The sequence below is a fragment of the Manis pentadactyla genome, chromosome 1, assembly GCF_030020395.1.
Source record: "Manis pentadactyla isolate mManPen7 chromosome 1, mManPen7.hap1, whole genome shotgun sequence".
Lineage (NCBI taxonomy): Eukaryota > Metazoa > Chordata > Mammalia > Pholidota > Manidae > Manis > Manis pentadactyla.
This window is the reverse complement of record NC_080019.1, coordinates 168,429,283-168,457,219: the sequence shown is the minus strand read 5'-3', so window position 1 is coordinate 168,457,219 and position 27,937 is coordinate 168,429,283. Positions and strand designations below refer to the sequence as shown.

Below are 27,937 nucleotides of genomic sequence, written 5' to 3'. Positions count from 1 at the left end.
ATATTTTTCCACAATGTTAGAATGATTTTTTAATTATGTAATTGCTAAATTAATAACAAGGTTCATATTTCATTCGACATTCATTTGAATGAATTATCCTACTCAATTAAGGTTTACAAGTGATTTCATTAATTGTATGGGTACATGGGTGTATATTTTGAGGGACCTTTTTTTTTGGTACCTATGTACACAGTGGAACAATTGGATTTGCTTTTGATAGTGGAGTATAAAGAAGGATAAAAAAATATAAAAATTACATAGTTGGTCATAAAATATATCTTAGTGTGTTTCCCTCCCAAGTTAATGCTTGCTACATTTAAATTCAGAGAGTAACAGAATTAAATGTATGGCCATATAAACATATACAAGAAAGGGTTCACAGTTCACAGCCTAGAGTAATTAGCTTAAGTTCAGTCACAGAAAAAATATTTTGAAAGATTTGATTTCACATTTCGTAGGCTATAATGTTTTATATAGAATTTTCCTCTGTAATGCCTCCTAAATGTAGTTCAGTAACTGAAATTTCTTATTAATGTAACAGAAAAAGGTTTTCCTTTAGTATTGAATTTGTTTTTAAGCAAAAGTAGTATTCCTGGAGAAGGGACAAAAATTATCTTTAAAAGGTCTGACAGCATATGATAAAACCAAGCTACCTTCCTCTCATAAAATGGTACTCAGGTGCCTTTTCAGTTTAGCGTGTTATAAATACAATACGTTGACATTAAAGTTATTAAATATATATAGCTTCTTATTCTCCCAATACCCAAACATGACCAATATTGGCATTTGAGTGCCTTTTCCAAACTGCTTTGCCTGCAGCAGATGAGAAGAGCTTTGGAATGGTGCAGACTTTTCCTGAGCTCTGCAATGCTTGCACAAACTCATGCTCACAAATGCCAAGGAATCTTCAAAGGGCATTCATGGGAATAAAGGATTCATTCACGTCTTCTAAGAGCTAGTTAGATTTTAGGAAAAGGCTTAATTCCATCACTGTGTACATCAGACCAGCAGTTCAGTATTCCCTTTAAAAATAAGCCATTTTAGCTTTTTCTAATGTTACAGGCACAACCAGTATTTTTGCGCTGGGTGAACCACGATGCCTGAGTTCTGTCAAAAGATACAGCTGCGACCTCGACTTGGCTTTCCCAGTCATCCGAAAAGAAAGTCACTAACTTACATGGAGTGTAAAGTGGTTAAAATTGCTTTGAATTATTTGTTTATTTGCCTTAGCACTCCTTTTTCTCCCCAGTGAAATTATGAGCCACTTGAGCGTTGGTAATTGCCTCACTCATTTTTATTTTCTTAATACTACCTACCACAATATTCTTCTCATAGATGAGCCTTGCAATAAATACATTAATTAACTATGTTTAATTTTGTTTCTGAAAATGCAGATTCTGGAATTGTCTATCATTTGTTGCTCTTCTTATGGTGTTTACTTTCATTGGACTTCTAATTCCTGCACATACATATTTATCTGTATCATTATCTGATGTATATTACTTATTAAATACCTACTTCACACTTATTGTTTTAAGGTAAGAATGTCATTTGAATTTTTCTGTTTATGGGACATTGAATAAACCCAAAGATATTTTTAAATAACATAAATGTCTCATTCTCTAGAGTGAAGAATTGACTTTTAAACTTTTCAAGGAATCATCAGCAAATTAATTAGCTTAATGTTGCTCTTCCATTTTTAACTGCATTTCAAAGAATGCAAGCATTGTGTAAATTTTTTGAAAATTAGAAGAAAAAGAACTTTCATAATCTTACTACCTAGAGGTAGTAAGTTAACCACTATTAACATTTGCTATAGTTCTTGGAGTTTTGTTTTGTTTTCCTATGAGGTTTCATGAAGTTAAACACCTGTAATGAATCAAAATTCTATCTTGCTTTGTTTGCTTAATATGATATAACAAATCATTTCCTGCTAATTAAATTGTTTAATTTAAATTAATTTTAATTCATTAAATTTAAACATATCTATCATTTAATTTAAATTTTGTAAACATCCCTTCTGCTAAAATAATTTTGTAGTCCCGTTTCGAATGTTAAGAGGCAGGAAAGAGTCTGCCCATGTGGCTGAAAAGGAGATGCTATGAAAGGAGGAAAAGCCACCACAACTAGAGTCTCAGCTCTTGAATCTCTATCACTCAGATTGCTAGCATTCTACTTCCATCCAGGAAAACTAGTTGAGAGTTAACATGAAGTTGGCAAGGGCCAACTAACTGGAAATCAGTCTCAAATGATCAGACACAACTAGTGTAAGTGTAGGAACAATATGTGACTGAAAGAAGAAATAGAAATGAGTTAACCAATATTGGACAGACTCAGCAAGATTTCTACAAAGAAGAAAGGGGAGACTTTTTTCTTTTTGCTTCCGATTCATTAGATTTGCTTTTATTTCTTTTTGGGACCCAGAGAGGAATATATATCTACACAACACCTCCAACTTTCTTTTCTGCCTAAAGAAGCACCGCTCGAGGGTGATGTGGACTCACCCTACTACTCACCTAACAGAGACAGACAGAGACTAGTGCCACTCTCTTGCCGCGTCTCTGTGCGGTGCCTGTCTGCCTTCCTCTGGTGCCCTGTCAACAGGGGGTGAAAGGCGGCTCATTTGTTTGAGAGTAGGCACTTCCACAGGAAATAGGATAGAAGAAAATGGAATGAAATTTCTATGAAAATGACTTTTTAAAATTTGTTTTGTCTTTCAGACTTCTGGTCTTTCTAGCCATGAGCCCTCTTTTGTCTCGAATTGGACACGGGTTCAACTGGCGCTGGGCGTTCATAATAGTCTGGAGTGAAATGAAGGGGACCCCCAACATCACCATGGCCCTGCTGCTTGCCTACTCGGACCTTCCTCTGGGATCTGAGAGGGAAAAATCTCAAGTAAAGAAAGACGTGTTTTGTTTTTTTTAATCTGAGTATTTTATAAAAACTGTTGCTGTGTACTAAAATATGCTATTGCAGTGAGGTAGCCCAACCCCACTTGGCCTCTGGGAGTGATTAAGCTATGATGGCAGGACTGGGGAGGGAAGGAACACCTGGGAACTTCCCTCTTCTCTCTGTGGCTTCAGGATTCCTAAATCCCTTCATTACACTCCTAAAATAGGTTGGTTATGGAGGCTAAAGAAATTGAATTTATCAATTAAGTGATTAAATTAAAAACGTAATTTATATCCTGATACAGGATATGCATTCAATAAATGTTTTTATTTTTCCTTACTCTTAATATCCACTCAGGGAAAGCAGAGACCTATCTATGACAGGCTATATTGTTTTTGGTAACTTTATTAATGTGAGGACACATTTCATGATGCTAGGAATCAAAACCTTTTAATTGTGAGGTGAATTTGCCTCTGAGATAGCACCCCCAAATTCTGCCTTACAGCACTGCAGGCCTGACTCTCCCGCCACCTCATCTCGAGGTCAGATATTACAAGGAGCTCTGTAAGAAATTTCTTACGCAGACGTCACAATGCATCTAAATACTTTCACTGTAGTTTTTGGTTTTTTAGTTTTTCTTTTTTTTACACAAATTCCAAATGTAATGGGAAGAACAGCAAGGGAATTTCTACATGTGTTTAAATTATAGCCAAATCACTGAAAACATACTATTTAAACACTCATTTTAAAACTAAAATTATCTAATATCACATGACCTTGCCTTCTTTTTAACATGCCTGAATAATCAAGATGAGTTCATTACTATTCATCCTGACCAGTGTAAGGGGAAACATGAGTTCTGACATTTTTATTTGGCTACTATTTTCTGTGTTGCCATCAGCAAGTTATTTAATTCCCACCCACCACACCACATGTCAGTTTCCTCATTCCAAAAGATCTGACTTAATAATTAACACTGGTGGTTTGCTAGTAAATAACAAGTTCAGAGGGAAATGGTAGTCTTTTTGATAAATGGTGCTGAATAACTGGTTGCTCATTTAGAAAAAAAGAAAATAAAACCTCTGTTTTCACCTCACACCATATGTAAAACTGAGCCAAGATGGATGATGGACTTAAATATAAAATCAAAAACTCTTGAAACTTCTGAAAGCAACCATTAAAGAATACCTTTGTGACTGGGATGGACAAAGGGTTCGTAGAACATAGGAAATAATAACAACTTCAACATTAAAACATTTGCTCATCAAAAGATAGTTTTACAGAAATGGATAAGTCACAAACTAGGAGAAAATATCCACCATACATATATCTGACAAAGCACTTATTTCCAGAATACATTTTCCAAAATCTACAATTTTATAATAAAAGGAAAACAACCCAATTTCTAAAATAGGCAAAGGAGTTGAACAAAGGTTTCAGAAAGAAAGATGTATACCACTAAGCTCATTGAAAATGCTCAACACTGTTACTCTAGGGAAATACAAATTAAAACGATGATGAGAAACATAATTATATCTAATTTATATGGCGGTTTTAGAATTGGTAATTCTTATCTATAGAAATAGAAATTAGAATAGCAGTTGCCTACTGTGGATTGAGGGATTGATTGGGAAGGCACACTAGAGAAATTTGGGGGGATATGAGAATAAATATATTTATAGGATTGAGGATCATTGGGGGGATACATAATGTCAAAACTTACCAAATGGTACACAATAAGTACATTTTAATAGATGTAGATTCTATTTCAGTTTTTTAAATTGACAATGCTTGGGCTGCATCCCTGGAGAATTAAATCAGAATATTCAGTTGGAAGCATCCTGGGCTCCAATATTTTTAAGTTTCCAAGTGATCCTAATGTGCAACTCTGAGAGCCTCTAAGTGTGGTTTCATGGTCTGCTTCTAACCTCCACCTGTGGCCAAAGAACAGAGGACTGATTAGGGGACTAACATAAATTCTGGAAGTGAGAAATCCTTAAATCAATAAAAGTGTGTGGTCTCAGACTGAAGTGTTGTTCCACTTGTCCACAGAGAACAACTTAGGATATAAATGGAGAAATAAGTCAAGTGGTACCAAAGACATTAACTGCTCCTCCCTGCTGACAGTGAAGGGATGCCAGAGAGGCAAAGTATGAGGTGGAGCAGACATGACAAGGCCTCTGAGATTTTCTCATTTCCCAGATCTGAGGCACATCTGATATGGTTGTAACATTGAGCTGAGGACTGTGTGCGGTTATGCACATGGAGGTGTGTGTAGTGGATAAGAATTGACAAAGTACCGGCATATTCCCAGAGTCCAAGAAGTGCAGAAGTGGAATTTAAGGACAAGTATTTTTTTCCACTGTCTCTATATTTTTACTTGCAAACCATGTGTCCTGAATTTGGTTTGGTTCCAAAAACATGGATGAAATACATGCAGGAAGATAAAGAATCCCTAGTACTTTGATTATGCCTGCATCCAAATCCTCCCCTTTCATGAGCTTCTATTGACATTGTATAACTTAGCTTAATTTACATTCATAAATACAGAACATATCACATGAAATTGTCACTAATACTTATTTTGTATTGTTTTTCAATTCTAGTTATTATTTCATGGAGTGTCAGTATGCTTAGTTTCCTTGATTGTCAATAGATTGATTTTGCCAACGGCAGTTAGTAAACTTGGTAAGTCCTACTAATTACAACTCTGAATAAAGAGAAAAATATTCTGAATATGATAAAGAATTGCTATTAATGAAGAAAGAATCCATGCAAATACAAATCAATACTGTTTAATTGAAGAGGAAGGTGGATCTCTATGTAAAGGCATATGAGTAGAAGGTTTAGGCCAATGAGCTTGTCTATTTACACTAGTAAATAAAAGTTGCTTATTTACATTAGTCCAGTTTAAGTAAAGTCACACAAATTTGACTCAGTTATTCAAGGGGACAAACTTTTATTAAGACCTTCCTATATGCCAGGCTTTATTCAATAGTGATACATTGTGAAGACAGATATTTCTCAGTTGATGGAGCTTATATTGGAGAGAGGAGAAAAGACATTAAAAAGTCAAATAAGGTAATATTAGATTCATAAGTAAACAGGTCACGTGTAAGTAAGATAGAAAACACAACAGGTGCTGGACTCCTAAGGAAATTAGAAACTGGGTGTATTCAAGGAAAGAGGGTTTCAGGTGTTGGGACCTTTAAGAACAATGCAGGTAGTAGAGGAAGGCCAGATGGGAGAGGTAGGAGAGTTTGACCATGATGAGTCTTGGATTTTAATTTTATTCTAAGGGCAAAAGGAATTCCTTGGTTGGTTTTAAGCAAGTCAATGTAATTATATGATTGTCTTGCCACTGGGTTTCAGCCACGGGCAAGTTCGCTATGGATTCAGTGTGACCAAAGAAATGACAGTAGAACGTTCTTGGTGAAAGGCTTTATTACCTGGCTTGTTCTCCTGATGGAAGGTCAAGCAGCAGTGTCTCCACCTCCGCCCAGAGCACTGGGTGGGGCTCTTTATATACAATGTATTGCTCACAATGTGAGCTAGCCAACCAGGGACAGGTGAGAATCCAGGCCATGGGAACCTTCATTTTATCCACAATGATTAAGGCCTTAAAAAGACGATTCTAATTCTGTGGATAACTTCCTGGGAACATGAGGAGAATAAAGCGGAAATATCAGTTTTAGGAGGCAATCACATTATGCTACATGCCTATTTTAATCCCCTACTTTTTAATGATTGAGAAATTGAGATCTTGAAAGTTAGAAGTTGTTGCCCAAGATCACATAACTAGGCAATTTGTGTGGTTCTTTTAAGAACCAGAAACAAATTGCCCTGGTGCTTTTAATACCTTATATTCTTTTATTTAAATTTTATATTAAGGTATTATTGATATGTACACTCTTATGAAGGTTTCACATGAAAAAACAATGTGGTTACTACATTTACCCATATCATCAAGTCCCCACCCATAACCCAATGCAGTCGCTGTCCATCAGTGTAGTAATATGCCACAGATTCACTATTTGCCTTCTCTGTGCTACACTGTTTTCCCCGCGAACCCCCACACCATGTGTAATAAACATAATACCCCTCAATCCCCTTCTCCCTCTCACACCCCTCCCCTTTGGTAACCACTTGTCCCTTCCTGGAGTCTGTGAGTCTGCTGCTGTTTTTTTCCTTCAGTTTTGCTTCATTGTTATACACCACAAATGAGGGAAATCATTTGGCACTTGTCTTGCTCCACCTGGCTTATTTCATTTAGCATAATATCTGACAGCTCCATCCATGTTGTTGCGAATGGTAGGATTTGTTTCTTTCTTATGGCTGAATAGTATTACATTGTGTATATGTACCACCTCTTCTTTATCCATTCATCTACTGATGGACACTTAGGTTGCTTCCATATCTTGGTTATTGTAAAAAGTGCTGCGATAAACAAAGGGCTGCATATGTCTTTTTGAATCTGAGAACTTGTATTCTTTGGGTAAATTCCAAGGAGTGGGACTCCAGGTCAAATGGTATTTCTATTTTTAGTTTTTTGAGGAACCTCCGTATTGCTTTTCACAGTGGTTGAACTAGCTTACATTCCCACCAGCAGTGTAGGAGGGTTCCCCTTTCTCCGAATCCTTGCCAGCATTTGTTGTTCTTAGTCTTTTCGATGCTGGCCATCCTTACTGGTGTGAGGTGATATTTCATTGTGGTTTTAATTTGCATTTCTCTGATGATTAGTGATGTGGAGCATCTTTTCATGTGTCTGGTGGCCATCTGAATTTCTTCTTTTAATACCTTATATTCTTAACTACTCTACAACCCTTTCTATTTTCCCTCTAATGGCATTGTTTTATCAATCTGAAATTTCATCTTTATGGATAACATTGCACTACCTAATCTCCCTACTTTCCTCATATTTGCAAAAAAATTTTTCTTTCTTTTTTATTCTCTGACTTGAAAATAGTAAAATGGAAAGAACCTCATTAAAGAGATAAATATTTGCAAAGAGTATCATGTGTGCTACTTAGTAGCTAAATAAGACTAAAATTCTTATTATGAGCATCTGTTTACTTGCACTGAAAACAGTGAACATTTGCTGATGGAATATTATTGCTTACCAAAGAAGCTTCAATGGCTCAAAAAAGGAATTTGTATCTAATCTAAGAATCAGTCAAGTCTTAATGAGGAGATAAATAAATATTTATCATATATATGATCCTATATATATAGGTAGGATATATATGTATCTATGTACATCTACTTTCTATGTGTATATATACATATATATATCTCCTACACAAATATGTCCCATATATATGTATATGTCCATATATATTTTATATGTATTACAGAGAACATATGTATATACACAAACATATGTGTAGGAGATATATATTGGGGAGGTATAGATATTCATATATATAGATATACATTTTCTACATATGTCTCCTACAATATATATCCTATATATCCTATATATGTATGTACAATGTATCTGTACATATATTCTACATACAGATGTATACACAGATGTACAAAGAAAAAGATTTAAGAAATTAGCTTATGTGATTATAGAAGCTAAGAAGGCCAAAAATCTATAGTTCAAAGGCTGAGAACCAGGAAAGCTATTCATGTGTCAGTACAAACCCCAAAGCAGGAAAGGACTGATGTCAAGCAGAGAGAGTGAATTTCCTTTTTCTCAACTTTATTCTGTTCTGGCTTCTAATGGATTGGAGGAGGACTGCTCACATTAAGGAGAGCAATCTTTATTCTCAATTTAAATATTATTCTTATCCAGGAACACCTTCATAGACACATCAAGAATAATATTTAACCAAATATCTGCGTGCCCCATGGCCCACTCAAGTTGACACAAATTTAATCATCACAATCTCTGTTCCTTCATCTTTTCATCTGTTGAACTGGGAAAAAGACTTACCTCAAAAGGTAGTCAAGATGATCAAAAGATTTTAATACATGCAAAGTGGTGAGCTGTGCTTTCTCAGGTTATAGTAAGAACTCAATAAATATTAGTTGTTAATATTATGTACCTTAGCTTTTGAGGAGTAGGAAAGTAGAAAAGTTTGAAATTGTTAGCATTCACATTATTAACCAATTTATTTTATCTTTAACTTAAAAAAATCATGACAATCTGAACAAAAGGAAGCTTGATAATCCATATCAAACAGGTGGTGTTTCCAGATGGCTTTATGGTGAATTTTACCAAACACTGAAAGAAGAGTTAATAACTGTCTCGCTCAAACTATATGAAAAAATTGAAGATGAAGGAAAACTTCAAAATTCATTCAGTGAGGCCAGGATCACCCTGATACCAAAACAAGACAAGGACAATACAGAAAAAAAACTATGGACCAATATCCCTGATAAATATTGATTCAAAATTCCTCAACAAAATATTAGCAAACCAAATTTAAAAATACATCAAAATATCATTCACCATGATCAAGTAGGATTTATCCCAGGGATGCAAGGATGTTTCAATATCTGCAAAGCAATCAATGTGATGCACCACATTAACAAAGGAAAGATAAAAACTATGTAATCATCTCAACTGATGCTGAAAATGCATTTGACAAAGTTCAACATCCATTTATGATAAAAACTCTCAACAAAGTGGGTATAGAGGGAACATCTTAACACAATAAAGGCCATATATGCCAAACCCTCAACTAATGTCATACTCAACAGGAAAGACCTGAAAGTTTTTCCTCTGAGGTGAGGAAGAAGACAAGGATGCCAACTCTCACCACTTCTATTCAACATAGTCCTAGAAGTCCTAGCCATGACAGTCAGACAAGAAAAAGAAATTAGGAAGGACAAAGTACAATCGTCACTATTGGCTGATGATGTGACAATATATATAGAAGACCCTAAAGACTCCACCAAAACTGTTAGAGTTAATAAATGAATTCAATAGTCACAGGATTCAAAATCAATATACAGAAATCTGTAGCATTTCTATATACAAATAAAGAAGTAGAAGAAAGAGAAATTAAGAAAACAAATCCATTTACAATTGTATCAAAAAGAATAAAATGCATGAGGGTAGATCTAACCAAGGAGATGAAAGGCCTGTTCTCTGAAAACTACAAAACGTTGATGAAAGAATTGCAGACAACACAAATAAATGGAAAACTATCCCATGCTCATGGATAGGAAGAATTAATATTGTTAAAACGGTCATACTGCCAAAAGCAATCTACATATTCAATACAATCTCTACCAAAATACCAATGGCATTTTTCAATGAACTAGAGCAAAGAATTCTAAAATTTCCTTGGAATAACAAAAGACCCTACCTGAATAGCCAAGGCAATCCTGAGAAACAAAAACAAAGCTGGAGATATCACATGCTCCAATTTCAAACTATACTACAAAGCTACAGTAATCAAGACAGTATGGTACTGGCACAAGAACTATACATAAACCAATGGAACAGAATAGAGATAAACCCATACCTATATGGTCAATTAATAGAGGACAAAGAAGGCAAGAATATATAATGGAGAAAAGACAGTCTCTTCAATAAATGGGATTGAGAAAACTGGACAGCTACATGCAAAAGAATGAAACTGAATCACTGTCTTTCACCATACACAAAGTAAACTCAAAAATAAGCTCAAAATGGGTTAAAGACCTGAACCCATAAAACTACTAGAAGAAACCAGAGGTAGTATACTCTTGAACAGCAACATTAGAAATTTTTTCTTGATATGCCTTCCCGGGCAAGGAAAAGAAAAGCAAAAATAAACAAATGGGACTACATGAAACTAAAAAGCTTCTGCAGAGCAAAGGAAACCAACAAAACAAAAGGCAACCTACTGGGTGGGAGAATATATTTACAAGTGATATATCTGATAAAGGGCTAATTCCAAAATATATAAAGAATTCCTACAACTTAACACCAGAAAAACAAATAATCTGATTAAAAAATTGGCAGAGGACCTGACTAGACATTTTTTCCAAAGAAGACATATGGATGGCCAACAGACACATGAAAAGATGCTCAGCATCTCTAATCATCAAGGAAATGCAAATGAAAACCACAGTGAGATATTACCTCACACCAGTCAGAATGGCTAACATCAACAAGACAAGAAATAACAAGAAGTGTTGATGAGCATGTGAAGAAAAGAGAACCCTCCTTCACTGTTGGTGGACATAAAAATTGGTGCAGCCACAGTGGAAAGCAATAGGGAGCTTCCTCAAACTAAAAGTGGAAATACCATACAACCCAGCAATTCCACTTCTGGGAATTTACCTGAAGAAAACAAAGTCACTAATTTGAAAGGATAGATGCACACCTATGTTTATTGCAGGATTATTTACAATAGCCAAGATATAGAAGCAACCCAAGTATCTATGGATAGATGAATGGATGAAAATGTGGTACATATGTACAATGCAGTATTACTCAGCCATATAAAAGAAGGAAACCTTGCCATTTGTGACAATGTGGATGACCTTAAGGGTATCATGCTAAGTGAAATAAGTCATACAGAGAAAAGCAAATACCACATGATTTCACTTATATGTGGAATGTAAAAAACAAAACAAACAAAATAGATGTGTAAATATTGACAGTGGACTGTTGGTTACCATAGGGGGATGGGGATGGAGGGATAGGTGAAGGGGCTAGAGAGGTACAAACTTCAAACTATGAAATAAATTAGTTATAGGAATGGCAGTACAGCACAGAGAGTATAACCAATAACATTACAATATCTTGGTATGATAACAGGGTGGTAACTACTCTTTCCATGGTGAGCACATCTGGAACCAATATAATACTGTATATCTACTATATTCCAATTAAAAAACAAAAAATAAGAAAACAAAACGGTGATGTTCCTAGTTATAACATGTGCTCCTTGTTTCAAAGGTCTCCTTGATGTCACATCAACAAAAAATAAATCACTTTATTATACATTTCAACACTTTCAAGAGCTTACCAAATCTACAGTCTCTACACTCAAATTCGACAAGGATCTTGCTAATGCAAATTGGCACATGGTTGAGGAAGCACTTATACTTCAAAACCCATATGCGGTAAGCAAGCGTTATCTTTTGTTTATTCCGTCAAAGTAGATATGACTGCCCTTAAATAAGATAAATGTTATAAATATTAATTCACAATTTTTAATACTTGTAACTGACAGAGACATATTGGCAACTCCTTATTTATCATAATAGTAGGGAATTTTGTGACCACTATGGGGCAGAGTAGAAGTGACAATCCCTTTGAGTATATAGAAAATATATGGTGAAATTCCAAAAGTATAATTGGAGCTGCCTTTAAAAGATATCATAAAAAGAGAAGAGTGGGTCTTAGAAAATGACAAGCTTTTTACTAGATTAAGGGTAGACAGGTGCCTTAATTCAGCATTTAGTCATATATTTAGGCTTTTATATACACCAAATACTTACTAGGCCCTAGCTTCTGGTTAATATTTTTTAATATAATATAGAATTCAAAGCCAGTATCATAAATTTATATGGGGTGAAGATGTCACCCCTTTTCCTGAGCTATGTTTGAGATTCTCTGTGGTCAGACTTCTTATTCATTTACAAGCATGTAACTCACCAATCAGTCATGACTGCCATAAGGAGGAATAATGAAAGTTGTTCTGGGACCTCAGGGCCACTGCTGCTTTGCCATCTCCTGTGTCATGTCCAGTTTTCAGTACAATGTTTTCCTTCATCACACAACATGAGGGGCCTGCTTTTAGGAGGGTAGATGTAAGATAATTGGTTTCTATGAAATAGAATTCCCTAAAATCCACTTCCTATCCACTAGCTGGTGCTTGAAGCTCCAGAATGGGACTCAGAACCAAGCCCTCTGCTGCAGGAATCCTGCCAGGATTTCTGGATGAGACAAGTAACAGATGAAATCCAGGGATTTTTCTATGATAGCTCCCAATATCTGACTGTGGCTTTTTGCTAATCTGGCTGCATAGAATCATCTGAATTTAAGGTTTGAATTGATTTTCCAGCCCCTACCCAGGAAATTTCTGATGCAGGTGGTCCCAGGAATATGTATTTTTAATCCATTTATCCAGCTGATTCTAATGCTATATCAGGGTTGAGACCACCACTCTTGTACTTGATCTGTTTCAGAAGGCAGATAATCAAACAACTGCTTTCTCTTCTTTACTATGCAGATGTGATGGGTATCATAGGAGCACTATTATAGATAGAGCACTAGACTTGGACTCAAAAAATCTGGGTTCACATCCTAGCTTTGTCACTTAATAGCTTTGTAATTTGAGCAAATCTTTTTCTTTCTCTCAGCTTCAGCTTTTCTTAGCTGTAAAATGCAGTTATCCATATTCCCATCACTTAAATCCAAGTTTGCTTTCCAGTCTACCATAAGTGATCAGTTTAAAGCAGTGGTTGTCAACTTGTAGCTGCAGCATAACCATGGAATGGGTTTGTAAAAACACAGATTGCTGGCCTGTCACCAAGAGTTTCTGATTCAGTAGGTCCACGGTGGGGTCTGAGAATGTGCATTTCCAACAGTTCCCTGGCGATGCCGAGGCTGCTGAGGGAATCACATTTTCAGAACCATTGGTTTAAAGTGTGATCATATATGTGGTAGCTTTTATAAACTGTTACTAATTCCAAATAAAGGTAAAAATATAACTCTCTCCCCAAAACTGGCCATTATTTTATCTTCTAGATAACTGCAAATGATGAGGAAACTCATGTGAACATCTTTCTCACAAACTTTCTATAATTTTTTAAACCAAACTGGTATATGAATTGGTTGAGGCTTATGCTAACCAATATGTTAATATTCATAGTTTTTTCTCTTGCTTTGTGTTTTACTTAGTTGAACCAAGGAGAAGCAACAGGCCATCAAAAGATGAGATGTCCAGACTGTAACAGGAAAATAGATGAGACCCTTAACTTTGAAACAATGGAGTTGGCCAACAGGCGTCTCTTGTCAGCACAAATAGTTAGTACTTTATTATATTCCTTCAAAATTACTTTTTGACCCAAAATTGTACTGAAAACTTTCTCCCTTTTAAAAGACGTCTTGATTATGCTTAATAGATTGTTAGAGAGGAAAAGGGAAGTTTGGCATTGTCTTAGGAACCGGCTTGACTGCAAAGAAAAAGAAATAAAATTCACTCTAATTAGCTTAAGCAAAAGGTATTTTTCAGAAGTTGGGGATTTCACAGATCCCATTGACAGGATGTGTTATGTAGTCAGTTCCATGATGTTGCCCCTCTGGGTCCAAGCCAGCTTTTTGTGGAAGGATACCACACAGTCTACTAATAACTGCAGGTTGAGGGTGATATGTTTTCATATCAAACCTGGAATATAGAAACTCTGTAGCAGAGCAGCATACAGGACTATGTGGGAAATGGCCAATAGCTTAGTTACTATTTTCTATCCAGCTCAGGATCTTGACTAGTTGCCATGACTTGTGCTCTCAAAATGTTCTTGTTGGGCCTTCTGATTGCATATGAAATTGTCATGCATTTCTCAGCTATTCCAGCCATACAGGACTCTAACCATTCTGCATGCTCTATCTGACTTGGGGAATGGAAGGACTATAGGGTAGGATTGTTCTCTCTTCAGCAGTAGTCCTGGCAGACAAATTGATTCTCAAAGGCAGATTTTCCAAGAACCTAAATAACTTCTTTAAGTAATCAAAGCAGTGCCACGGTGGATGAACTTATGCCCTTGTGGTGCTTTGTTCATCAGCAGATGTTATGAGATCACGTCTTTCAGTTCCTTTCAGATTTTTTATTTATTTCAGGAAAATAGAGCATTTAGGATCCCTCAAAATCAATGCAGAAACACCATTTTGAGTCTTGCTTTCATTATGAAAATGATGTATGACTCATGGCTTACTCTTTTTAGTCTTTATTCTCCCTATTTGTAAAACAGGCAATTTATGCCAACTGAATGACCTCTTAGAATCTTTTTTCTTGTGATATTCTATGTTTTCTGCAATATACACACCATGTACCTTTTTTACTTCTTGCCTTAAATGTTTGTTTTCTATAGTACATCTTGGTTGATTTTGTTCTAGGTGTTGGATCTTAATCAGGAAATCCTATTTTTCAAAATAGGTTGGATTTCTTTGTTAGATCATCTTATTTCATATCTTTTTAGTCCTTCATTTTAGACATATTTTCATGCTTATCTTGGTTTGTTCCTGCCATCTCAATTCTAATGTTTGCTCTCCCAACAATAATATTAATTGGTCTATTACAGTTTTCAAAGTTTTGAGAGTTTTTATTTAAATCTCAGCCTGTTCTTGTTAACTGGGGCAATATCTTCTCTACCACTGCATGTTAGAAGAGAAAGTACAACAGAAGAAGTCAGTGGTACAGGAGAAGCAGCAGGCCATAATGGGCGAGAGGGGAGACAGGCTTTAGGTTCAGAGAGAACTGAATTTCTAATGTGAACTTGGGAAAGCTGCTTAACTCTCTGAGCCTCACCTTTCTCATCTATAAAATACCCATCTTCATAAATTTGTTGTAAGAGTCTTAAGTAATCTTATGTAAAACATACACAGATCAGTTTATTTAATAATATAGTAGAGAGCCAAACAAATGGCAGTTATTTTTAGGAATGAACCTACTCTAAATTCTTCTTTCAATATGGTGTGAATGATCATTTAAGAATTAACATTTTTCTAACATCTAATTATTTGTCATTTGTGTTGCTAAGCTTTTGCGAGTTTTCCTTATTATTTTCAGCTTCCTTATTTTTCCATAAACTACAGTGTATATCTTTGAGGATACTGAAAATATTTTAATCTCACATTATTTTATAGTGTAATGAAGTTTAAGGAGAAGAATGCTACTCTATCAAATTCTTCTTATTAAAGACACATAGACTTTTGATCCTTCATCCTTAAATTTAGTTCTATCCTTTCTAGTATCCCCCAAGAGAAAAACTGGGGTTTAATATCCATAAATGATTATGCAGACAGAATGTCTTCCATGGAACCCAGGAATCTCTAATCACAGCACACATTCCAATTTAAGAGGTTGGTCTATACAATGATTCTCAACAGTGTTCAGCACACAGAGGTTAGGGGCGATGTCAGACAGTGTTTTTCCCAACATTAATTGTGGTGTCTGAAGCAGAACGGTATCTTGATATATGGACTGAATGAAACAAAGGACCACATTCTGCACAACAGTAACAGCTCATTCAGTGCTTGTAATAGACTAGACACAAGAAAGTTCTGTTGTCAGAATATTTGGGGAAATGGAATTCAATCGGGATTTAAAGCAGGATCCTTTACTGTAGGATTTCTCAGAGGCCTTAATTTTATGCATTATGAACTTTAGGATGCGCATACAACTTGGAGCACTTCCCACACTTAAGTGGCCAGAGAACTCTACTTATTTTTGAAAGCCTAATGAACATCTTGCAGGAACCTAGTTTTCTGCAAAACCAGTTAAGTTCCACCCAAAGACCAGACCTAACTTCCGCACTAATCTCACAGTCTGAACTCCAGAGAGAGATTCTTTTTGTAAAGATACTAGATTATTTGGAGATTTTGACTTTTTTCTCACAGATTATTTTTCCACATGGGGACTACCAAATTGTCATTGTTATCCATGCTGTATAATAATTTGACTCAATGTTTCTTTTAGGCAAGCTACCAGAGACAGTACAGGAATGAGATTCTGTCCAAGAAGGCGGTTCAGCTGCTGGTAGGTGTAGCAGGAAGCTTTGGTGACAAGGGAGAGTAAGTATATTGTCAAGGAAAGCTGCCATCCTAAGCCACAGTATTTAGGAAATTGTGCAAGCGAGTTTTCTACCTTTTGTCTGCTATAGGATCATCCAGTATTATACACAAGCCGCTGTCCACTCTGCCCTCCCACAGTCAGGCCAAGTCACCTGCTTTCAGTTTCCCAGACTTGCTCTGTTTCTTCAGAGCATCTGAACAACCTGCTCCTTCCGACTGGGGTGCTGTTCCCTTTCTCCTTTTGCCCCCGCTCCCACTAGGGCTGAATCTTCCCAACACAGATTCTCTCTGAATACTCAGCAGACACTTGTAGTGGTTTCTTTAGAGGTAAGTTTTCACAGTAAGAGTGAGCTCCTCAGTCAGTGTATTAGGGAGCACCCTCAGATCATCCTGTGGAAGGATACAGAATTCGTAGAAAGAAGAGTTAAACAGCAATGCACTTGCAACAATGTCCACCCGAAGCCCAGACATACCTTCTTGTTCTAGACTACACTCCTGGTACCAATGACACCAAGATTCCCTACTCCAATAGCCCTAAACTCATTTCCAGGGTGTTCTTAGGCCTCTTCCCCTGGGCCATCATCTCACAAGCAAACTGGGCCTTTGGTGTGCACACCCCAAAACCTACGAGATGTGCCAGCCTGGGCTCAACTCACATGCATTGGCTTGTGGTACACAGTGAGGGATAAAGCTGTTTGGGAAGAGAAGTTGCCAGTCACTGGGGCACATTCTCATTGCAATATGAGTACAGGTTTCAAACAGTCTCAGGGTTGTAAGTTTAAGCCTAGCCATGCAAATCATTGTTAACATAGAAAATAAAATATTATCTTATTTAGAATTTTGTTTTCTAGATTAATAATGTTTAAACATTTCCATGTATGGTAGAAGTACCTCCATTTGCCCACTTGCTCCAAGCCTTTAAAATTCTTAGGGGACCTGAATGATGTTAAGGGAATGGTGGGGGAGGGGAGGCCTGGGCAAATGAAATCAGTTTAAAACAACATGATACATACTCTGAAGAAGACAGGCACAGTGTACAGAGAAATTTTTAAATGAATCAATGACATGCTGAAGAATTATCACTGCATTATCCAGGAGAGGTTAGTTTTTAAAAAAACAGTATAGAACAATTCAGCCCACTGCCTTGATTTTTCCTCTTTAAACCCTCCATGAAGGCAGAAGCAATATGAGGATCCCGAGTAAATGGTCACAAAGAGGATATTGACTGTGGGAAGAAGGTGAAAGGTTAGAGTTGAAGAGACAATGAAGGCAAATTTTGGAATATATTACATTCTTGTTCATGCATGTAAGAGATAAATATTAAATATTAATATGTGCAAAGCTATATGCCAGGCACTGGGGGAATATCAAGATCAAGGAAATGGTGTCCCAATCCCCAGAGAACTTCCTATTAATTACACCTGTACTCAGCACTTGCTTCTCTGCTGAGATGCCTTGGGACTGATTTTGCCATTTTGCTGATCATTCCTATCGGTACTCCCATGTGTTTGATGTCCTCTGGCAAGAAAAAAGTCTGAGGAGAGAAAGAATGGAGGTGTTCAACAGGAGCACCAGGACCTGTACTAAATATCTGTGTAACTGTCTGAGAAATAACATTTTGAAGAGAGCTTATATTTATCTAGTGCTGTGCCAAACACAGTTTTAAAACATTTTACATGTGTTTCCAATTTAATGTCACAAAAATTCTATGAAATAAGTGCTATTACTTTCTTCTTTTTGCAGATGAGGAAAGTCAGACAGAGAGATTAAATAATTTACCCAGGGTCACTTGACTAATTACAGAACTTGGATTCAAAGTTACACTGCCTCACTGTCCAGCTAAATATTTATGCTGTTTTCCTAAATCAGATCTAAACAGTGAATGTGTTGATAAAAATAAGAATTCAGGAGCCTGAATTACTTAGTAATTTGAGCTGTAAAATATCACACACTTAACTGGTAACACAGACTTTTAGGTTTCATAGGAACTGAAAAATAATTGGCTCTTAGCTTGGATAGTAATTTCTCCAGAAAGGCTTCCTGATTCCCCAAGATTACATTAAATTCCACCCTTTGATAGTCCAGAGTGCCCTGTTATCTATTATCTCCACCACAACACTTACTACACTTTACCGCAATTGTTATTTGCATGTTTTACTCCACTAGTCTGCTAGATCCTTAAGGGAAGAAGCCAGTATTTGTTTTGGTATATCCTCAGTATTTAGCAAGCATGATATATTCAATAAATATTTGTGAAATTAGAAATGAATCAAGTCATATACACATTCATGATTTTCCATGTAATTACTACATTATTATATTGAATCACAATAAATTGAATGACTTCACTCTCTTCAATTATATTAGTATCCCAGTAGCAGAGAAATTGCCCAAATTTCAGAGTGAAAACATTTTAATCAATAGGAAGTTCAAAGCTCCACCTTTGAACTTAACTCATCATGTCCTTCCATTAAGCCACATTTTTAAGGTAGGACCTCACACCCGAGGACAGAACCCTATCCTCCGCCTGATGGAGACTCTGAAAAAGTGTCTGGTCAGCAGCAGGGAAGTTCCTCCTAAAACCAAGGGAACAGCTCAGCAAGACCAGCCGCAGCACAGAGGTCTGAACTGTCTCAGTAAAAAAGCCAGCACAAACTGCGGACAATTGGGGCCAAGTGCTGCCAAAATGGCTCTTGGGATTTTATGACCCCTGACTTCTCCAACTATCCTAACACTTTTCTCCACCACTTGTATTTTCCCCATAAATTCCCTGACTACTTGCCCAGAAGATAAAAGAAAAGACATGGGAGGATGTATGAGATGGGCTGGATGCTTCATACATACTTTCTCATTTAATTATACCACATAATAGATATTTTTACCTCCACAAATATTTTATACTGTCTATTAAATGAGTAAGCCCCATAATCTTACTACATACTTATATATTTACTTATATTTACAGTCTCATGACTTGGATCTATGCCCAGAAAATTGTTTCATTCCCAGTCATCATTGGACAAAATAGTCTTTCTGTTTTCTGAAAACACTGCATTAGGCTTACCCTAAAATTTTTCAAGTATGTGTAAGGATTTCCTTCCTTTTTTCTTAGATATATGAGTCTTGAGGCAATAAAGAAATATTATGAAAGCATAAAATTTCTTGGATTTATTAGAAAACTATTGCTCAAGTGTGTGTATAATACTAAAAAGGAAAAAGGGACACCATCAAGGTAAGTGCTTTTGTACCTTACTGGAAATTCTATTATATTCATTTAAAATCCCTTTTTTATTTCTGAAAGTTTATGTTCTGGATACTTTGTACAATCTTTTGAGGTAGTTTATAACTAAAATACTACTCTACACACAAAAAGCTACTTAAGGAAAAAAAAGAGATAGTATAATAACTTTTTTATTATTGAGATAAATTTCACATAACAAGATTAAGCATTAACCATATTTAAGTGTACCAGTTAGTGTTGCTTAGTACATTCACATTCTCACATCGCTCTCCACTCCTTATTACCCCCAGTTCCTGAAGAGCGCTTGTTTGATTTCTGTCTTTATGAATTTACCTATTCTGAATGTTTCATATAAATAGAATCATAAAATATATAGCCTTTCTTTTTGGTTTTTTTTAAGTCTGCATAATGTTTTCATCCACACTATAGTATGTATCTGTAGCATAAGGTTCATCTAGTTTATAGCATGTATCATTATTTTATTTCTTCTCATGGTTGAATAATAGCTCACTGTATGGATACAACATACATTGTTTTCTCATTCATTGATTAATGGACATTTGGGCTGTTTTCACTTTTTGGTTATTGTGAATAGTGCTGCTATGAACATTCATGTACAAGTATTTGTTTGAATACCTGTTTTCCATCTTTTGGGTATGCACATAAGAGTGAAGTTGCTGGATCATATGATAATTCTATGTTTAATTTATTGAGGAGCCACCAAATAGTTTTCCACAGCCACTGGACAATTTTGAAATAAAGAAGTATGAACCCATCAATTTTACTTTCCTTTTTCAAGATTTGTGTAGCTATCTGGGGTCCTTTGCAGTTCCATGTCAATTTTACTGCAAAAAAAAAATGACATTGAAATTTTCAGATAGGGATTGCATTGAATCTATAGATTGCTTAACAATATTAAGCTTTCCAATTCATGAACATGGGATGCATTTTCATTTATTTTTCTTTAACTTCTTCCAGGAATGTCCGGAATGCACATAGTTTTCAATGTACAAGTCTTTGGTTGAATGCAATCCTACATATTTTTTTCTTCTTAATGCTATTGCAAATGAAACTATTTTCTTAAATTCATTTTTTAGATTGTTCATTCCTAGTGTATAAAGCCCAAATGATTTAATATATTGATCTTATATCCTGAAGATTTGCTGAATTCATTTATTAGCTTTAGTTGTTTTTTTATGAATTCTTTGGGTTTTCTGTATATGAAATCATATCATCTATGAATACAAATAAAATAGAGATAATCTTACTTCTTCCTTTCCAATTTGGATTCTTTTTATTTCTTTTCTTAGATTTGAGGAGAAAATATAGACTCCTCTTCTCAATAAAATATCAAAGACCATGTGGCTTTTCAATCCACCACACTCAATAAATGCGAAAGGATATTTTGCACTATGGTTCCTTAAAAGCCTTCAATACTGACTTAAGCTAGAATTTTCTGCATAATTATTTCTGTTGATGTAACTTAAAGAAAGGGATACTTGAAAAATGAGAATTGATAGTCAATGTATCCTTTAGGTTATCTCTTAAATATCATTCATCTCAAAGTGAGTAATAGAGATCCTGGAGTCAGATGGCTTGGTTTATAATCCAAGTCTTCATAATTTATTAGCTGAGTTAATCTTTCAGGTCTCAGTTTCCTCATTTGAAAAATGGGTATAGTATAATTTATGCCATATTCTTGAGGATAACTGATATATTTAAGGCATCTGGCCAAGTAACTAACTCATAGTAGTAAGTAAAATGTGCTAGTTGAGTTCTCTTCTGTCTACCTGATGGGACTGTTGTGAAGATTACATAAATAGTGTGTGTAGAAACACTTACTCCAGGAACTAGCACAGGGTAAGCACTTAACAAATATTAGCATTTATTATTTAGTGCTGAATATTCAACATTGAACTGTCTAGCCAATGGATGAAGTCATTAAAGATGAACAAGCACACAAGGAAACAAATAACCATGAAAGAATCAGTGGAAATAACAGCAGATTTATAGCTCTAAAACTTCAGTTATTAGAATTATTCAATATGAATTATAAGATAAATTATACTGAAATGTTAAAATTGACAAGCAATAGAATAAAAAATATGAACAAGTCCAATCACCAAAAGAAACTGAATAGAAAAATACATATAATTCTTAAATTAAAAATTCAACTTAAATTATAGAATTAAATAAAATATCAATATTGTATATCTAGTTTGGGGGGATGTAGCTAGAGCTACACAAAGAAGAACAAATGCATAGCATTTACAGGGCTTCCATGTCAATGTCAGAGGTCTGAGAGAAAAAACTCAGGATCCTGAGATCTGAAGTGATATCAACTTGGATGGACACAACAGTATTTTGAACACCCACATTCTTATGAACAGTCTAACAGAAACAGCTGCCTCTTCCCTGCTGCAGAATAATAATCTATCACCTTCAGATGCTACAAATACATCACAAGAGGAAGCTGTCCTTGTTTGAAGATTAGTCTCTACCACCTTTTCTTGCTTCCAAGGATCAGGTCTCAACATGGCTAGAACCAATAAACAAATGCAGTGAATTTGCAGGATACAAAGTAAATATACAAAAATTAGTAGCATTTCTATACATTGATTTAAAAAACTAAGAGAAAAAGAAATTAAGAAAACTATTCTATTTACAATTGCATCAGAAAGAATAAAATACCTAGGAACATATTTAACCAAGGAGATGAAAAACCTATACACTGAATACAATAAGACAATGATGAAAAAATTGAAGAAGACAAAAATAAATAGATATTCTGTGTCCATGTATCAGAAAATTAATTTTATTAAACAATGTCCATACTATTCGAGGCAATCTTTATCAAATCTCCTGAATATATCAGTTAGCTTCCAGAATATGACACTTTTTAAAAATCCTAAAATTGGTATGGAGTGACAAGACCATGAACAGCCAAAGCAATCTTGAGAAAGGACAAACCTAAAGGTATCACACTTCCTGATTTCAAATTATATTGCAAAGCTGTAGTAATCAAAGTGTGGTATTGGCATAAAAACTGACACATAGATCAGTCGAACAGAATTGAGAGCCCCCAAAATAAACCCATGTCAATTAATTTATGACAATGGAACTGAGGATATGTAATGGGGAAAGGGTAATCTCTCCAATAAATGGTAATGGGAAAACAGAACAGCTACATACAAAAGAATGAAACTGGACCACTGTCTTACACCATACACAAAAATCAACTCAAAATGGTGTAAAGTCTTGAATGTAAGACCTGAAACCCTAAAACTCCTGGAAAAAAAACAACATAGAAGGTAAGTTCCTTGATATCAGCTTCAGCAATGATTTTTTGGATTTGACACTGAAAGCAAAGGCCACAAAAGCAAAAATAAACAAGTGGGACTACATCAAACTAAAAAGCATCTGCACAATAAATGAAACCATTAATAAGAGGAAATAGCAATCTATGGGATGGGAGAAAATATTTTAAAATCACATATCTGATAAGAGGTTAATATCCACTATATAAAGAACTCATGACCATCCTGCCTAAAGCAATTTACAGATTCAATGCAATCCCTATCAAAATTCTGACACATTTTTCAATGAACTAGAACAAATAGTTCTAAAATTCATATGGAACCACAAAAAATCCTGAGTATCCAAATCATTCCTGAGAAAGAAGAACAAAGATGGTGGGGGGGTTATGTTCCCTGACTTCAAACTATACTGCAAAGCTACAGTAATCAAATCAATTTGGTACTGGCATAAGAAAATAGATCAATGGAACAGAATAGAGAGCCCAGATATAAACCTGCACATATATGGTCAATTAATGTATGATAAAGGAGCCATGAATATACAGTGGGGAAAAGACAGCTTTTTCAATGGTTTTGGGAAAACTGGACAGCTACATGCAAGAGAATGAAATTGGATTACTGTCTAACTCCATACACAAAAGTAAACTCGAAATGGGTTAAAGACTTAAATGTAAAAACATGAAACCACAAAACTCTTAGAAGAAAACATAGGCAAAAATCTCTTGAATATAAGCATGAGCAATTTTTTTCCTGGACACACCCCCTCAGGCAAAGGAAACAAAATAAAAAATGACCAAGTTGGGACTACATCAAATTAAAAACATCTGTACAGCAGAAAACACTATCAGCAGAACAAAAAGGCAACCTACAGTATGGGAGAATATTCGAAAATGATTTATCCAAAAAGGAGTTAACATTCAAACTATATAAAGAGCTCATACACCTCAACACCAAAAGAACAAACAACCCTATTAAAAAATGGGTGGAGGACCTAAATAGACATTTCTCCAAAGAAGACATACAGATGGCCATCAGACACATGAAAAGATGCTCCACATCACTAATTATCAGGGAAATGCAAATCAAAACCACAATGAGATATCATCTCACACCAGTCAGACTAGCCACTATCCAAAGTCAAGAAATAATAAAGGTTGGTGAGGATGTGAAGAAAAGGGAACCTTCCTTCACAGTTGGTGGGAATGTAAATTGGTGCAGCCACTGTGGATATCAATATGGAGTTTCCACAAAAAGCTAAAAATACAAATACCATTTGACCCAGTAACTCCACCTGAAGAAAACAAAATCCCTGATCCAAAAATATATATGCACCCCTATGTTTATTGCTGTATTATTTACATTAGCCAAGATATGGAAGCAATCTAACTGTCCATCAACAGATGAATGGATAAAAAAGAGGTGGTTCATATATACAGTGGAATATTATTCAGCCATAAGAAAAGAAATCCTGCCATTTGCCACAACACTGATGGATCTAGAGAGTATTATGCTCAGTGAGATAAATCAGGCAGAGAAAGACAAATACTATATAATTTCACTTATTTGTGAAATACAAATACAAAGCAAAACAGCAGTAAACTCACAGACACTGAGAAGGGACTTGTGGTTACCATGAGGGAGGGGTTGAGGTGGGTGGAGGGGAGGGTGAAGGGGATAAAGGGGCACAAAAATTCTCAGTCATAATGTAGGTTGGTCATGGGGATAGTAGTACAGCATGGAGAATACAGCCAGTGAATTCTATAATATCTTCCTATCTTGACAGACAGTAGCTGTACTAGTAGAGGTGAGGATTTAATGATATGGGTAACTGTTGAACCACTGTGTTGTGTATTTGAAACTAATATAAGACTACATGCCAATAAACAGAAGAACTCATTCAAGTCCCTTGCAAACAAACAAAAAAATCCAAGCAATCCAATTTAAAAAATGGTCAGAGGAACTGAACAGACATTTCCCAAATCAGACATACAAATGGTCAATGGATACATGAAAAGGTGCTCACCATCACTAACCATCAGAGAAATGCATATCAAAACCACAGTGAGATATCACCTCATACCTGTTAGAATGTTTATTATCAATAAGACAAGAGATAATATGTGTTAACAAGGACATGAAGAAAGGGGGACCCTTGGGCACTGTTGGTGGATATGTAAATTGTTATAGCCACTATGGAAGACAATTTGAAGGTTCCTCAAAAAATTCAAAATAAAACTACCATATGATCTAGCAGTCTCACTTCTAGTTATATAGCCAAAGGAAATGAAAATAGGACATCAAAGAGATATATGCACTCCCATATTCATTCCACTACCACACATGCTGAAATTTGTTCAGATTTTATGCCTTGACAAGGAAAGATGCCCATGACTCATTGTTGAGAGAAAGGGGAGGAATGTTTACAGAACAATATGTATGACATCATTCCTTTTGTGTTTATAAATAATAATTACACAAACAAAAATGATGGGAACAATATTCAAAGTGTTAGTAACACAAAATAACACAAAATAAACTAAGTGGCCAACAATAAATGATCGGATAGAGAAAATGAGGTGAATATATATACAAAGGAGTACTATTCAGCCATGAGAAAGAAGGAAATCCTGCCATTTGTATAAACATAGATGGAACTTAAGGGCATTAAGGTAAGAAAAATAAGCCAGACAGAGAAAGACAAATATTGCATCATATCACTTATACGCTTAACCTAAAAAATGTCAACTTTTAAAAACAGAATAAAAAAGCAGTTAGCAGGGCTGAGGGATAGGGTAAGGAGGGAGCAGTTGGTAAAAGGTTTAACTTTCACCTATAAGATGAATAAGGTCTGAGGATCTAATGTAAGACATCTAATGTGACTATAGTTGATGACACCATAGTGTATAATAGAAATTTGCTAATAGAATAAAACTTAAATAGTCTCACCCTCCTGCAAAAAGATAATCATGTGACAGGATGGATGTGTTAATTAGCTAGATTTGTAGAATCCTTTTACAATGGATACATACATCAAATCACCATGATATACACTTTAAATATCTGCAGTTATACATCAATTATACCCCAATATAGCTGAAAGTTTGAAATAGAAAGAAAGAAAGAGAGGGAGGAAGGGAAGGAGGAAGGAAGGAAGGAAAGAAAAGAAAAGCAGTCTGGAGAGAGGACTGAGAAGGGCAGAGGCACTGTTACTGTGAAGTTCACAAGGCGTAGCACCCACGCCACGGCTGCTCCCTCCCACGGACACTGCCTGAGGCCGCCGAGGGCTCCAGCGATTTGAGGACTGGATCATGTACATATTCATAATTTCATCTTCTTTTTCTTAAATAAGGCCTTAAATTGTCAAAGTTTCAGTATCACAGCTCTGAGTTCCTAAGTAACACAGATCTATCTCTGAGAATGGGGAAGTGATACAGTACTTAACCAACCTTCAATCAGTAATTGCTTAATCATTTCATTTGCATTTTAACAATAATAATGTGTTATTTTGCTACTCGGATGATTAAAAATACATGAGTAAATCCATTCATCCACAATTTCACTCTACTTGGTATGGAAACTGTTTTTCAAAGCATATACGTTAATTTCAATTTTTGATAAAATGTGGATCCATGTAATTCCACTACCACACATGCTGGAATTTGTTCCAGATTTTATACCTTGGCAAGGAAAGATGCCCATGACTCATTGTTGAGAGAAAGGGGAGGGAAGTTTACAGAATTTGTATGACATCATTCCTTTTGTGTTTATAAATGATAATTATATAAACAGAAATGATGGGAACAATATTCAAAGTGTTAATAATTGTCATCTCTGAGAAGTGGAGTTATTGCAATGTGGGAGGGAATCCTTTTGTTTTATTTTTTTAAATATTTCCAGTTTGAAGTATCCTGGTCTTAGGACCACAGATATTTCTATTAAGAGTAAAAATGAATGAGAGGTAAGGAAGGTGAGAAAAAAAAAGAAGGGAAACCAGAGAAGGAAATTAAAATATACCTGAAGTAGGATACCAGAAAGTGTTAGGTAATGATGGCTACTTCCAGGAATTATGCTGGGGCTCTGTACCTATTGATGATTAGAACAGAACAAGCATATAATGAAAATAATTCAATTTATTTTAACAGATAAAACTCTCTCTTCTTTTACAGACATTGCTTTCTTCATGTATGCCATAAGATTGTATTTACTGATGAATTTGAGTATGTTGGATACCTTGTCATAGTGATGAATATGTTTCCTATTATAATTTCTTGGATATCTGTGTTAGGAGATATCTATAAGCATGAATTAAGATACTCTAACTACCTTTTTCTTGCATTTTATATCCTGGAAGCCCTATTAAAGGTAATCTAAAATGTGTGTGTGTGTGTGTGTGTGTGTGTGTACATGTTATGTGTCTAACACAGAGATTTCATTTTTCACCACTAGCTACACAGTATTCTAAAGGAATGTATGAAATTCTCCACCACTTTTCAAATAAACTTTAATTTTTAAAGGTGATTTTTTGGGGTGCCTCAATAGAAAATATTCAAACTTTAGGGATTGATTTTGTATGTGCAAAAATAAAATTTTAAATGGTGTGTGTCAAAGGGACCCAGAGTGGGTTTCAGATGTATTGCAAATGTTCTTAAACTTAGCAAGGTGGTGAGTACATGGGTGTTCATTTTATTACTTTTATACTAGACAGATAAACAGATGGATAGGGAGATTGATTGATATTCATTT

General features: G+C 35.4%; 1 protein-coding gene across 1 annotated transcript in view; it reads left to right on the top strand.

Moving 5' to 3' along the window:
• The window catches only part of SLC9C1 (solute carrier family 9 member C1), a 111,830-nt gene that overhangs the window by 24,679 nt on the left and 59,214 nt on the right, over positions 1-27,937 (top strand). The window contains exons 8-15 of the mRNA XM_057488618.1: positions 1,395-1,538; positions 2,721-2,895; positions 5,499-5,580; positions 11,798-11,964; positions 13,748-13,873; positions 16,542-16,636; positions 19,749-19,868; positions 27,361-27,556. Of these exons, the coding sequence (XP_057344601.1) occupies positions 1,395-1,538; positions 2,721-2,895; positions 5,499-5,580; positions 11,798-11,964; positions 13,748-13,873; positions 16,542-16,636; positions 19,749-19,868; positions 27,361-27,556 (1,105 nt within the window). The remainder of the gene's footprint in view (positions 1-1,394; positions 1,539-2,720; positions 2,896-5,498; positions 5,581-11,797; positions 11,965-13,747; positions 13,874-16,541; positions 16,637-19,748; positions 19,869-27,360; positions 27,557-27,937) is intronic.